Raw genomic sequence first — 15443 nt, 5'->3', positions numbered from 1 at the left:
AACCTGAATAAAGGTACGTAACAAGAGGTGGACACAGCGTAAGCCGTCATTGTACCTTACAAACCCAACAACAACAACAAGAGGAGGCAATAATACATAACAGGTTTTCTCTCAGTCATCAAAATGGGGAAAAGACAGCATCAGAAGGATAAAATGTATGTGTAATTACTAGTTCGTTTTATATTGTTATATGTGCTGCTAAATTCTCGTGAATATTTATGTGGCTAGCTTGTTGTAAGTTTAATCTGAAATCTGAATTGCTTTGCATAACTCTGGGGGTTTTTCCATGCAAAATAAAAAAATTATTTTTGAAAAACTTGTGTAATACCATGGAAAAAATGAAAAATAAACTTTATTTGCTTGTGATTATTAAACATTAAATTGGCATCAACGACCCCAGCGGAAATAAGTCACTTTGATTTTATTGGGTTATTCTAGGTTAACTTCGATATAATTTGCTATATAAAATCATGAAAAAATCATATAATTATGTATGAGCCCTAAATAAAAACTAGACTAGACGAAAGTCTCTGTAATGTATGAAATACTCTAAATGTAATATAATTTTTAATAATTTTTAACCTTTTTGTAAATACAGTTTATTTATTCATTATTACTCACGTCTAATCACGTCTCATTCATGAAGCATTATGTGACACTTACTGCTTTGATGCTTCCAAGTCAATATATAATGATAATAATTATAATAGCCACTAATGCTATTTATACTGTGTCTCTGCAATAATTATAATAAAATCGAATTGTTAAAGTATCTGGAAATTTATTCTGAATAAAGAGGCACAAAAGAAAAAAAGTTTTATTGGAAAAAAGAAAGACAAGAGGGGGACATAAGTTTTATTTAATAAGATATAAATAAAAATTGCATATAAAGAGAATGAGGTACTAGGTACGTACTAGTATACTGAATAATAATAATAATAATAATAATATCTTTGTTTCTACAAGTACATGTACAATGTATACAGGCCTAGCTGACATCAATGACATACTACTCTATAGACAGCCCCTTGTTATAGGGTAATACACTATCAAATACGTACAGGAAAATTGAAGGAAATGAGAATTTTTAATGCCAAACTATGCAAAGAGGTAAGACTAGACATAGATTCAACTTAGGTAAACCTCAAGCAGTATTTGGAATGTCAGAAGCAGCCATCAAGTTAACAGATGGTACTGATTTACTGTATAGATTAATTTTTGACAAAGTAATTGTACTGTGTTATGTTTGATTGTTTATGTACTGTATTTAATTTAATTTCAAAAGATTTTATTTATGGAATAATTGAAAATGTAAATGAAAATGTTTATTTCCTTGCAAAGCTTACAATGTGTAGTTTACATATTATAAAATATTAATTACAAGGAAGGCCTCTAGCATGCCTAGGCATTTTGGGGAGACTAATCCTAATTTTTACTCTCTATTGACACAGGTTATGGAGCAGTACATTTTAATATACCTTATTGCATATTAGGTAACTGAAGTGATTAATTAGGTTTATAATAATGAGGTAGTACAAAACATATAACAATATTACAGTTAGTAAATTTAGTAATGTATGCACAGTGGATTGTATGTATTCATATATCCCATTTGTGTGTATATACAATACTGTACATGTATATATGTTGGTGTCTCAACCTATCGAGGCATCTTAGAGCTCAGTGGTGGTATTTTTATTGCCTTACACTTGCTGTGACTGTTCACCTAGCAGGAAGTAGGCGGATTGCATCCTGGGCATGAGGACTAGAGGACTCTTTTTTGGGTTATCCTAGGTAATTTAAACATGTGGTACTTATGTATGATATTTTGTGTAACTGTATTTATATGTACCTATGCCTAAATAAACTTACTTATCCACTGATTGTCTTTCTAGGGTTACTAATTCTTCAGAGCTAATAATCTTAATACAGTCTTGTTATGTATGTATGTATGTTCAGTTGTTTCTTAGTCAGAATCACTACCAATAAGCTATGAGGCCCTGGGGCCATGCCTATCAGAGATATTGCATAATTCTTCACAAACTGTGTTTGCTAATTTATTGTAAAAATACTTGGGTAGCAATTTGTTAAAAATTCCAGGTATCTGACCTCCACTGAGTGGTCAACATTATACGGTGGGTATAAGGCCTCCTCCCACTCAGGATCAAAAGCAGACTTCCGAAGACTTCCCCTCACCCATTGTGCGGTCTCTTTATTGCCATTCAGTCATCCATACATTGATCCAGAGGGAAATGTTTATGATCTTGAAGCTATTCTTCCATTTTTGCACAAGTTCAAGGTGAATCCTGTTACTGGCAAGGTAAGTTTTCTGATTTGGTTGAAATGTGTTAAATTTTGTCTGATCTGAGAAAACATGTAATATATATACATGCTACAAATATTAAGTTCAACAATAATACAGTATATCTTTACATTTTATTTTCAGCCTCTAAGTGAAAAACAATTGATAAAGTTAACTTTTCACCGTGCCAGCACAGGAGAGTATCATTGTCCTGTGTTGTACAAACCTCTCACCAACACTTCTCATGTTGTTGCTCTCAAAACTACTGGCAATGTTTTTTCATATGAGGTATGTTGAAAACATATTTTCAAAATGCATGCATGCACTAGATTTCACATCACTTGAGAAAGGCAAATCAAGAGGAGACAAATGAGGACATTATAAATACTGTACTCTGGAGTGTAGACAGGGTAGGCAAGGTGAGAGACTTAAATATGGGAGAGTCAAGAATTAGTAGACACATGAAAACTGTACTATACTCAAATAAACTAAAACATGTTAAAAAACACTTATATAGTACAAAAGTAGCATAGAAATAAAATTAGTAGACAAATACTATGTGGTAAAAATAGGAATAAATATGGATAGACTGCACATGGATTATGAAATATTATATGTAATATAGTACTGTACTGTATTAAATTGGCCATAGAAGGAAAAAATACTGAGGTGCATATAAGCAGAATAACTTGACTCACGAAATCGTAATGACACGATTGCAAACAAACCATACCATGGGCGGGGATAGATCCCGCGATCAGAGAGCCTCAAAACTCCAGACCGTCGCGTTAGCCACTGGACCAGCTAGCCACAATAAGATTCGTCCAACTAGGTATATTTCTACACCATAGGAAGGTTAGCATAGGCACCACTGTGACCACAAACGCAAGTTTTTACAGACGAATCTCCAGCTAGCGTGGCTGTGGCGAACTCTAGCTCAAGTCCCCTCAAAGCCGTTAACATGACTCACGAAATCGTAATGACACGATTGCAAACAAACCATACCACAGGCTAGCTGGTCCAGTGGCTAACGCGACGGTCTGGAGTTTTGAGGCTCTCTGATCGCGGGTTCTATCCCCGCCCGTGGTATGGTTTTTTTAAGCGGAATAACATCAGTAGGAGAGGCTGAGCTTTCAAACATTAGAGCAGTGTTTAGGAATCTACGCAAAATCTTGTTCAAAACGCATTTTTATATCTCGTACACGTGATCCATTTTTTATTTTTTAGCACTGGTGTGGTACCCCTAGCTTAGTAGAACAAAGTGAAATATGAAAGAGCACATAGGAGAGACTCAAGACCCGTGTTTGAGCTATCAGAGCAACCGCAAAGGATGTATATTAGAATTAGGCCTTATGTCACTGGATTAGCTAATTACAAAAGGGAATATGACCATGGCATGCAAATACTATGGGATATAGAGAGCACAGACAAGGATAGATTCTTTACCAGAGAAGCAACAAGAACAAACAAGCCATAGCTGCATTAGAAAGTTTCTTTAGTGTAATAGTGGTAAATAAGTAAAATAAGCTGAGGAATAATACAGTGGAATCAAACTATCCAAAGTGTTCCAAAATAGTTATACTATAAGCATTCATTCAGGTCAGTCACTTGAAAGCTAATGGGATGGGCCAGGCACTGATGCTCAACCCCCTTTAAGCTCTAATAGGTAGTTACACAAGCAGTAATTATGTGGATGTTCACACAAATGGTTTACATATTGCATTTAAGTCATTATTGCTGGTGCAGTTATAAAAATTAACAACTGAATGATATTGAATTTACAAAAGGAATCTTGTTTGCAATATAGTGTATTGTACTCCTGATCGAATTGACTGTACAGCATTTTAGATTGAACAGAAATTTATTTGAGACTTAATAATTATCTTGTATTATCAAAATGTGGGCTTGTCAATAGATTGACTCATTTGCAACTTTCATATTTTACATCATTTTAGGTTATACTCAATAAATACATTAAATTATGCTCTACATAAGGACATCATAGATATTAACTATTAAAAACAAAGTAATATAAGAAATTATTAACTTACAAATATTTTCCTGTTGCATAGTTGTCTTCTTTATTAACAGGCAGTGGAGCAGTTGAATATTAAGGTGAACAACTGGAGAGATCTTCTTACTGACAAGGAATTCACCCGAGCAGATCTTATCATCATTCAGGACCCACAAGACCTAAGCAAGTATAACATCAGCAGATTTCATCACATCAGAAACAACCTTAAGGTAGAGAGTGAGGGTAAGTTAAACCTAAAGTAAGAGTAGACCTTAGATAGGCATGTATGATGTCACTGTGCTCTAATATATTGATAGATTGGTCTGTAGAAGTAAATGATAGTGTTGGGGAGAAATGTTGTATTAAAAGATGATGAATCTGATATGAAGTGGGACTAACAGTCTTTTTTTTTTTTTATAAATGACATGGTTCATACTTGTTCTGAAGATAAGTTGCAAAGGTTGGTGGATGAGATTAAGAGGGTGTGTAAAAGAGAAGGAAATTGCAAATATAATCAGAAAATAGTAAAATGACGAGAGTAACAGATCAGGGGGGAGGGAGTTTGGAAGAAGTGAATATATTTATATATTTGGGAGTGGACATTTTAGGAGAGGTGAATCATAGAATAAATAAAGGGAAGGAAAAAGCTAGGTGGTGTGTTGAGGCATCCTTGTAGATGAGGAAATTAATCTATGGAGGCAAAAATGGAGGAATATATCAGAGTATAGGGGTACTAACCTTCTTATATTAGTATAATTTTTTTTTTCAACAAAGAAAGCCATTTTCCACTGAGGAAGGGTGACCCCCCCCCCCCAAAAAAAAAAAGACTTTCCCCATCATTTACTTCAACAAACTTCCTCAGGTGTGGGTTCCATACTGGTGTTGCATATTTCAAGATGGGCCTGACATATGTTGTATAAACTGCTCAGAAAGACAGTTGAGATCCTTTAAGGCCTCTCTTAGAATTACCAGGCAAGCATTGGCTGCAGAGGGTATTCACTTCATATGAGTCTGACAAAATTCTAGGCTCTGTGTTCACCCCTAGGTCTTTCTCATTGAGTGAGGTCTGCATCCTTTGTTTCCCGAAATTATACATTGTGTTGGTTTAGTGTTGGGGTAGGTGCGTCACTGTGTTTGCTGTGCATGTACAGTAGGGCCCCACCTTACAGCATTTTCCTTAGGGCGGTCTGCTAATACAGACGTTTCAAATTATGACCAAAACTCGCTATATGGCTCACCCCACCTGACTTTCTAATACAGTCACTGCACCCCTCCCAGCCAGTTTGTTTACATTCTCCGTCAGCTCTTTGAGCACCGCGTCTCTTCATTATGTCATGAAACTTTCCAAAATTTCAAGTATTTTAAAGTTATTTCATGTTTTATATACATATTTTTTTATAAAACTGGGATGCTTGAATGTGCGTGGATGTAGTGCGGATGACAAGAAACAGATGATTGCTGATGTTATGAATGAAAAGAAGTTGGATGTCCTGGCCCTAAGCGAAACAAAGCTGAAGGGGGTAGGGGAGTTTTGGTGGGGGGAAATAAATGGAATTAAATCTGGAGTATCTGAAAGAGTTAGAGCAAAGGAAGGGGTAGCAGTAATGTTGAAGGATCAGTTATGGAAGGAGAAAAGAGAATATGAATGTGTAAATTCAAGAATTATGTGGATTAAAGTAAAGGTTGGATGCGAAAAGTGGGTCATAATAAGCGTGTATGCACCTGGAGAAGAGAGGAATGTAGAGGAGAGAGAGAGATTTTGGGAGATGTTAAGTGAATGTATAGGAGCCTTTGAACCAAGTGAGAGAGTAATTGTGGTAGGGGACCTGAATGCTAAAGTAGGAGAAACTTTTAGAGAGGGTGTGGTAGGTAAGTTTGGGGTGCCAGGTGTAAATGATAATGGGAGCCCTTTGATTGAACTTTGTATAGAAAGGGGTTTAGTTATAGGTAATACATATTTTAAGAAAAAAAGGATAAATAAGTATACAAGATATGATGTAGGGCGAAATGACAGTACAGTGGACCCCCGGTTAACGATATTTTTTCACTCCAGAAGTATGTTCAGGTGCCAGTACTGACCGAATTTGTTCCCATAAGAAATATTGTGAAGTAGATTAGTCCATTTCAGACCCCCAAACATACACGTACAAACGCACTTACATAAATACACTTACATAATTGGTCACATTCGGAGGTAATCGTTATGCGGGGGTCCACTGTAGTTTGTTGGATTATGTATTGGTAGATAAAAGACTGTTGAGTAGACTTCAGAATGTACATGTTTATAGAGGGGCCACAGATATATCAGATCACTTTCTAGTTGTAGCTACACTGAGAGTAAAAGGTAGATGGGATACAAGGAGAATAGAAGCATCAGGGAAGAGAGAGGTGAAGGTTTATAAACTAAAAGAGGAGGCAGTTAGGGTAAGATATAAACAGGTATTGGAGGATAGATGGGCTAATGAGAGCATAGGCAGTGGGGTCGAAGAGGTATGGGGTAGGTTTAAAAATGTAATGTTAAAGTGTTCAGCAGAAGTTTGTGGTTACAGGAAAGTGGGTGCGGGAGGGAAGAGGAGCGATTGGTGGAATGATGATGTAAAAAGGGTAGTAAGGGAGAAAAAGTTAGCATATGAGAAGTTTTTACAAAGTAGAAGTGATGCAAGGAGGGAAGAGTATATGGAGAAAGAGAGAGAGGTTAAGAGAGTGGTGAAGCAATGTAAAAAGAGAGCAAATGAGAGAGTGGGTGAGATGTTATCAACAAATTTTGTTGAAAATAAGAAAAAGTTTTGGAGTGAGATTAACAAGTTAAGGAAGCCTAGAGAATAAATGGATTTGTCAGTTAAAAATAGGAGAGGAGAGTTATTAAATGGAGAGTTAGAGGTATTGGGAAGATGGAGGGAATATTTTGAGGAATTGTTAAATGTTGATGAAGATAGGGAAGCTGTGATTTCGTGTATAGGGCAAGGAGGAATAACATCTTGTAGGAGTGAGGAAGAGCCAGTTGTGAGTGTGGGGGAAGTTCGTGAGGCAGTAGGTAAAATGAAAGGGGGTAAGGCAGCCGGGATTGATGGGATAAAGATAGAAATGTTAAAAGCAGGTGAGGATATAGTTTTGGAGTGGTTGGTGCAATTATTTAATAAATGCATGGATGAGGGTAAGGTACCTAGGGATTGGCAGAGGGCATGCATAGTTCCTTTGTATAAAGGCAAAGGGGACAAAAGAGAGTGCATAAATTATAGGGGGATAAGTCTGTTGAGTATACCTGGTAAAGTGTATGGTAGAGTTATTATTGAAAGAAATAAGAGTAAGACGGAGAATAGGATAGCAGATGAACAAGGAGGCTTTAGGAAAGGTAGGGGGTGTGTGGACCAGGTGTTTACAGTGAAACATATAAGTGAACAGTATTTAGATAAGGCTAAAGAGGTCTTTGTGGCATTAATGGATTTGGAAAAGGCGTGTGACAGGGTGGATAGGGGGGGCAATGTGGCAGATGTTGCAGGTGTATGGTATAGGAGGTAGGTTACTGAAAGCAGTGAAGAGTTTTTACGAGGATAGTGAGGCTCAAGTTAGAGTATGTAGGAAAGAGGGAAATTATTTCCCAGTAAAAGTAGGCCTTAGACAAGGATGTGTGATGTCACCGTGGTAGTTTAATATATTTATAGATGGGGTTGTAAGAGAAGTAAATGTGAGGGTCTTGGCAAGAGGCGTGGAGTTAAAAGATAAAGAATCACACATAAAGTGGGAGTTGTCACAGTTGCTCTTTGCTGATGACACTGTGCTCTTGGGAGATTCTGAAGAGAAGTTGCAGAGATTGGTGGATGAATTTGGTAGGGTATGCAAAAGAAGAAAATTAAAAGTGAATACAGGAAAGAGTAAGGTTATGAGGATAACAAAAAGATTAGGTGATGAAAGATTGGATATCAGATTGGAAGGAGAGAGTATGGAGGAGGTGAATGTATTCAGATATTTGGGAGTGGACGTGTCAGCGGATGGGTCTATGAAAGATGAGGTGAATCATAGAATTGATGAGGGGAAAAGGGTGAGTGGTGCACTTAGGAGTCTGTGGAGACAAAGAACTTTGTCCTTGGAGGCAAAGAGGGGAATGCATGAGAGTATAGTTTTACCAACACTCTTATATGGGTGTGAAGCATGGGTGATGAATGTTGCAGAGAGGAGAAGGCTGGAGGCAGTGGAGATGTCATGTCTGAGGGCAATGTGTGGTGTGAATATAATGCAGAGAATTCGTAGTTTGGAAGTTAGGAAGAGGTGCGGTATTGCCAAAACTGTTGTCCAGAGGGCTGGGGAAGGGTTGTTGAGGTGGTTCGGACATGTAGAGAGAATGGAGCGAAACAGAGTGACTTCAAGAGTGTATCAGTCTGTAGTGGAAGGAAGGCGGGGTAGGGGTCGGCCTAGGGAAGGTTGGAGGGAGGGGGTAAAGGAGGTTTTGTGTGCGAGGGGCTTGGACTTCCAGCAGGGATGCGTGAGCGTGTTTGATAGGAGTGAATGGAGACAAATGGTTTTTAATACTAGATGTGCTGTTGGAGTGTGAGCAAAGTAACATTTATGAAGGGGTTCAGGGAAACCGGCAGGCCGGACTTGAGTCCTGGAGATGGGAAGTACAGTGCCTGCACTCTGAAGGAGGGGTGTTAATGTTGCAGTTTAAAAACTGTAATGCAAAGCACCCTTCTGGCAAGACAGTGATGGAGTGAATGATGGTGAAAGTTTTTCTTTTTCGGGCCACCCTGCCTTGGTGGGAATCGGCCAGTGTGATAATAATAATAATAATATTCCCAGAAATTTGGCATAAAAAACACGGTTGTAAGTCGAGTGGTCGTAAGTCGAGCAGGTCATAAGTCGGATGGTAGGTGTGTATATATATATATACATATATATTTTTTTTTTTTTCAACAAGTCGGCCGTCTCCTACCGAGGCAGGGTGACCCAAAAAAGAAAGAAAATCCCCAAAAAGAAAATACTTTTATCATCATTCAACACTTTCACCACACTCACACATTATCACTGTTTTTGCAGAGGTGCTCAGGATACAACAGTTTAGAAGCATATACATATAAAGATACACAACATATCCCTCCAAACTGCCAATATCCCAAACCCCTCCTTTAAAGTGCAGGCATTGTACTTCCCATTTCCAGGACTCAAGTCCGACTATATGAAAATAACCGGTTTCCCTGAATTTTTTTTTTTTTTTTTTTTTTTTTTTTTTTTCAACAAGTCGGCCGTCTCCCACCGAGGCAGGGTGACCCAAAAAAGAAAGAAAATCCCCAAAAAGAAAATACTTTCATCATCATTCAACACTTTCACCACACTCGCACATTATCACTGTTTTTGCAGAGGTGCTCAGAATACAACAGTCTAGAAGCATAAACATATAAAGATACACAACATATCCCTCCAAACTGCCAATATCCCAAACCCCTCCTTTAAAGTGCAGGCATTGTACTTCCCATTTCCAGGACTCAAGTCCGACTATATGAAAATAACCGGTTTCCCTGAATCCCTTCACTAAATATTACCCTGCTCACACTCCAACAGATCGTCAGGTCCCAAGTACCATTCGTCTCCATTCACTCCTATCTAACACGCTCACGCACGCTTGCTGGAAGTCCAAGCCCCTTACCCACAAAACCTCCTTTACCCCCTCTCTCCAACCCTTTCGAGGACGACCCCTACCCCGCCTTCCTTCCCCTATAGATTTATATGCTTTCCATGTCATTCTACTGTGATCCATTCTCTCTAAATGACCAAACCACCTCAACAACCCCTCTTCTGCCCTCTGACTAATACTTTTATTAACTCCACACCTTCTCCTAATTTCCACACTCCGAATTTTCTGCATAATATTTACACCACACATTGCCCTTAAACAGGACATCTCCGCTGCCTCCAACCGTCTCCTCGCTGCTGCATTTACCACCCAAGCTTCACACCCATATAAGAGTGTTGGTACTACTATACTTTCATACATTCCCTTCTTTGCCTCCATAGATAACGTTTTTTGACTCCACATATACCTCAACGCACCACTCACCTTTTTTCCCTCATCAATTCTATGATTAACCTCATCCTTCATAAATCCATCCGCCGACACGTCAACTCCCAAGTATCTGAAAACATTCACTTCTTCCATACTCCTCCTCCCCAATTTGATATCCAATTTTTCTTTATCTAAATCATTTGACACCCTCATCACCTTACTCTTTTCTATGTTCACTTTCAACTTTCTACCTTTACACACATTCCCAAACTCATCCACTAACCTTTGCAATTTTTCTTTAGAATCTCCCATAAGCACAGTATCATCAGCAAAAAGTAACTGTGTCAATTCCCATTTTGAATTTGATTCCCCATAATTTAATCCCACCCCTCTCCCAAACACCCTAGCATTTACTTCCTTTACAACCCCATCTATAAATATATTAAACAACCATGGTGACATTACACATCCCTGTCTAAGACCTACTTTTACCGGGAAGTAGTCTCCCTCTCTTCTACACACCCTAACCTGAGCCTCACTATCCTCATAAAAACTCTTTACAGCATTTAATAACTTACCACCTATTCCATATACTTGCAACATCTGCCACATTGCTCCTCTATCCACTCTATCATATGCCTTTTCTAAATCCATAAATGCAATAAAAACTTCCCTATCTTTATCTAAATACTGTTCACATATATGCTTCAATGTAAACACCTGATCTACACATCCCCTACCCACTCTAAAACCTCCTTGCTCATCCGCAATCCTACATTCTGTCTTACCTCTAATTCTTTCAATTATAACCCTACCGTACACTTTTCCTGGTATACTCAGTAAGCTTATTCCTCTATAATTTTTACAGTCTCTTTTGTCCCCTTTCCCTTTATATAAAGGGACTATACATGCTCTCTGCCAATCCCTAGGTACCTTCCCCTCTTTCATACATTTATTAAACAAAAGTACCAACCACTCCAACACTATATCCCCCCCTGCTTTTAACATTTCTGTCATGATCCCATCAGTTCCAGCTGCTTTACCCCCTTTCATTTTACGTAATGCCTCACGTACCTCCCCCACACTTACATTCTGCTCTTCTTCACTCCTAAAAGATGGTATACCTCCCTGACCAGTGCATGAAATTACTGCCTCCCTTTCTTCCTTAACATTTAAAAGTTCCTCAAAATATTCTCGCCATCTACCCAATACCTCCATCTCCCCATCTACTAACTCCCCTACTCTGTTTTTAACTGACAAATCCATATTTTCCCTAGGCTTTCTTAACTTGTTTAACTCACTCCAAAATTTTTTCTTATTTTCATTAAAATTTCTTGACAGTGCCTCTCCCACTCTATCATCTGCTCTCCTTTTGCACTCTCTCACCACTCTCTTTACCTTTCTTTTACTCTCCATATACTCTGCTCTTCTTATAACACTTCTGCTTTGTAAAAACCTCTCATAAGCTACCTTTTTCTCTTTTATCACACCCTTTACTTCATCATTCCACCAATCACTCCTCTTTCCTCCTGCCCCCACCCTCCTATAACCACAAACTTCTGCCCCACATTCTAATACTGCATTTTTAAAACTATTCCAACCCTCTTCAACCCCCCCACTACTCATCTTTGCACTAGCCCACCTTTCTGCCAATAGTCGCTTATATCTCACCCGAACTTCCTCCTCCCTTAGTTTATACACTTTCACTTCCCTCTTACTTGTTGTTGCCACCTTCCTCTTTTCCCATCTACCTCTTACTCTAACTGTAGCTACAACTAAATAATGATCCGATATATCAGTTGCCCCTCTATAAACATGTACATCCTGGAGCCTACCCATCAACCTTTTATCCACCAATACATAATCTAATAAACTACTTTCATTACGTGCTACATCATACCTTGTATATTTATTTATCCTCTTTTTCATAAAATATGTATTACTTATTACCAAATTTCTTTCTACACATAGCTCAATTAAAGGCTCCCCATTTACATTTACCCCTGGCACCCCAAATTTACCTACTACTCCCTCCATAACATTTTTACCCACTTTAGCATTAAAATCCCCAACCACCATTACTCTCACACTTGATTCAAAACTCCCCACGCATTCACTCAACATTTCCCAAAATCTCTCTCTCTCCTCTACACTTCTCTCTTCTCCAGGTGCATACACGCTTATTATAACCCACTTTTCACATCCAATCTTTATTTTACTCCACATAATCCTTGAATTAATACATTTATAGTCCCTCTTTTCCTGCCATAGCTTATCCTTCAACATTATTGCTACTCCTTCTTTAGCTCTAACTCTATTTGAAACCCCTGACCTAATCCCATTTATTCCTCTCCACTGAAACTCTCCCACCCCCTTCAGCTTTGTTTCACTTAAAGCCAGGACATCCAGCTTCTTCTCATTCATAACATCCACAATCATCTCTTTCTTATCATCTGCACAACATCCACGCACATTCAGACTTCCCACTTTGACAATTTTCTTCTTCTTATTCTTTTTAGTAATCTTTACAGGAAAAGGGGTTACTAGCCCATTGTTCCCGGCATTTTAGTTGACTTTTACAACACGCATGGCTTACGGAGGAAAGATTCTTATTCCACTTCCCCATGGATATAAAAGGAAAATTAATAAGACCAAGAACTATTAAGATAAAATCAAAGAAAACTCAGATGAGTGTGTATAAATAAATGTGTACATGTATGTGTAGTGTGACCTAAGTGTAAGTAGAAGTAGCAAGACATGCCTGTAATCTTGCATATTTATGAGACAGACAAAAGACATCAGCAATCCTACCATCATGTAAAACAATCACAGGCTTCGTTTTACACTCACTTGGCAGGACGGTAGTACCTCCCTGGGTGGTTGCTGTCTACCAACCTACTACTGAATCCCTTCACTAAATATTACCCTGCTCACACTCCAACAGATCGTCAGGTCCCAAGTACCATTCGTCTCCATTCACTCCTATCTAACACGCTCATGCACGCTTGCTGGAAGTCCAAGCCCCTCGCCCACAAAACCTCCTTTACCCCCTCTCTCCAACCCTTTCGAGGACGACCCCTACCCCGCCTTCCTTCCCCTATAGATTTATATGCTTTCCATGTCATTCTACTTTGATCCATTCTCTCTAAATGACTAAACCACCTCAACAACACCTCTTCTACCCTCTGACTAATACTTTTATTAACCCTTTGAGGGTTTCGGCCGTACTAGTACGGCTTAATACCCAGGGTTTTTGACATACTAGTACGCCTAAATTCTAGCGCCCTCAAATCTAGTGGGAGAAAGCTGGTAGGCCTACATATGAAAGAATGGGTCTATGTGGTCAGTGTGCACAGTATAAAAAAAATCCTGCAGCACACAGTGCATAATGAGAAAAAAAAAATTTTGACCGTTTTTTTTTAATAAAACAGCGACTTTGCACTGTATTTTCATATGGTATTTATTGTTGTATTCTAGTTTTCTTGGTCTCATTTTATAGAATGGAAGACATATTACAGAAATTGAGATGATTTTGACTGGTTTTACAATGAAAAGTACCTTGAAATTGAGCTCAAAGTAGCAGAAATGTTCGATTTTTACCAAAGTTCAAAAGTAAAGAAATCATGCCAAACGTCCAATACAGGTCAACTGGTGAGTCTCATATTCTTTTGCAAGTGCGCCAATATTATTTATACCATTTTTTACACTAATGCAGTAGTCTGCATAACAGTAAATCTTTTATTTTTTGTGAGAATAAAAATTCAAAGTGGAAAGCAAAAGAATGTAAGAGGGGCCTTGAGACGTGACTAATGAACAGAGGAAATGTCATTTTAGTGCCAGGAATGTCTTTCTTGTTTATTCTGGACCCTATTCGGAAATTGGCATCTTTTGAAATTTGTGTGAAATTGGCAAAATTGCTAAATTCTGACCACTGTACTGGATAGTTGAAATCAGTAAATGGGTGGTTTCTTGCACTCATTCGATAGAAAAAAATGGAGTTCTAGTGAAATATTCATGTTTTTTGTCGACTAGTACAGTGGAATTGGCTGAAAATGGGGCTCAAAGTGGGCAAAATCGCCGATGCGTAAACATCACCGAGACCGCTAACTTCGCGAGAGCATAATTCCGTAAGTTTTCCATCAAATTTTATACTTTTGGTGTCATTGTGATCGGGAAAAGATTCTCTATCTTTTCATAAGAATTTTTTTTTTTTTTTTTTTTTAAATTTGGCTGACCCTGAGAACGAGTCTCGGAGAGGGCCCGTCGGCCCTCAAAGGGTTAACTCCACACCTTTTCCTAATTGCCACACTCCGAATTTTCTGCATAATATTTACACCACACATTGCCCTTAGACAGGACATCTCCACTGCCTCCAACCGTCTCCTCGCTGCTGCATTTACCACCCAAGCTTCACATCCATATAAGAGTGTTGGTACTACTATACTTTCATACATTCCCATCTTTGCCTCCATAGATAACGTTTTTTGATTCCACATATACCTCAACGCACCACTCACCTTTTTTCCCTCATCAATTCTATGATTAACCTCATCCTTCATAAATCCATCCGCCGACACGTCAACTCCCAAGTATCTGAAAACATTCACTTCTTCCATACTCCTCCTCCCCAATTTGATATCCAATTTTTCTTTATATAAATCATTTGATACCCTCATCACCTTACTCTTTTCTATGTTCACTTTCAACTTTCTACCTTTACACACATTCCCAAACTCATCCACTAATCTTTGCAATTTTTCTTTAGAATCTCCCATAAGCACGGTACCATCAGCAAAAAGTAACTGTGTCAATTCCCATTTTGAATTTGATTCCCCATAATTTAATCCCACCCCTCTCCCAAATACCCTAGCATTTACTTCTTTTACAACCCCATCTATAAATATATTAAACAACCATGGTGACATTACACATCCCTGTCTAAGACCTACTTTTACTGGGAAGTACTCTCTCTCTCTTCTACACACCCTAACCTGAGCCTCACTATCCTCATAAAAACTCTTTACAGCATTTACTAACTTACCACCTATTCCATATACTTGCAACATCTGCCACATTGCTCCTCTATCCACTCTATCATATGCCTTTTCTAAATCCATAAATGCAATAAAAAC

The 15443-nt window shown here is 38.3% G+C and overlaps 1 protein-coding gene across 2 annotated transcripts in view; it reads left to right on the top strand.

Annotated features, from left to right (window-relative positions):
* LOC128688878 (RING-type E3 ubiquitin-protein ligase PPIL2) overlaps positions 1–15443 on the top strand; it is a 57571-nt gene continuing 42128 nt past the window's right edge. For both annotated transcript variants that reach the window (XM_070085479.1, XM_070085478.1), the window contains exons 1-4: positions 1–155; positions 2101–2320; positions 2447–2590; positions 4394–4559. In XM_070085479.1, coding sequence (XP_069941580.1) covers positions 124–155; positions 2101–2320; positions 2447–2590; positions 4394–4559 — 562 coding nt within the window. In that variant the 5' untranslated portion in view covers positions 1–123. The remainder of the gene's footprint in view (positions 156–2100; positions 2321–2446; positions 2591–4393; positions 4560–15443) is intronic.

Source organism: Cherax quadricarinatus, chromosome 16, assembly GCF_038502225.1.
Source record: "Cherax quadricarinatus isolate ZL_2023a chromosome 16, ASM3850222v1, whole genome shotgun sequence".
NCBI classification, from domain to species: Eukaryota; Metazoa; Arthropoda; class Malacostraca; order Decapoda; family Parastacidae; genus Cherax; species Cherax quadricarinatus.
The sequence above is the reverse complement of the archived record's forward strand: the minus strand, read 5'-3'. Positions and strand labels throughout refer to the sequence as shown.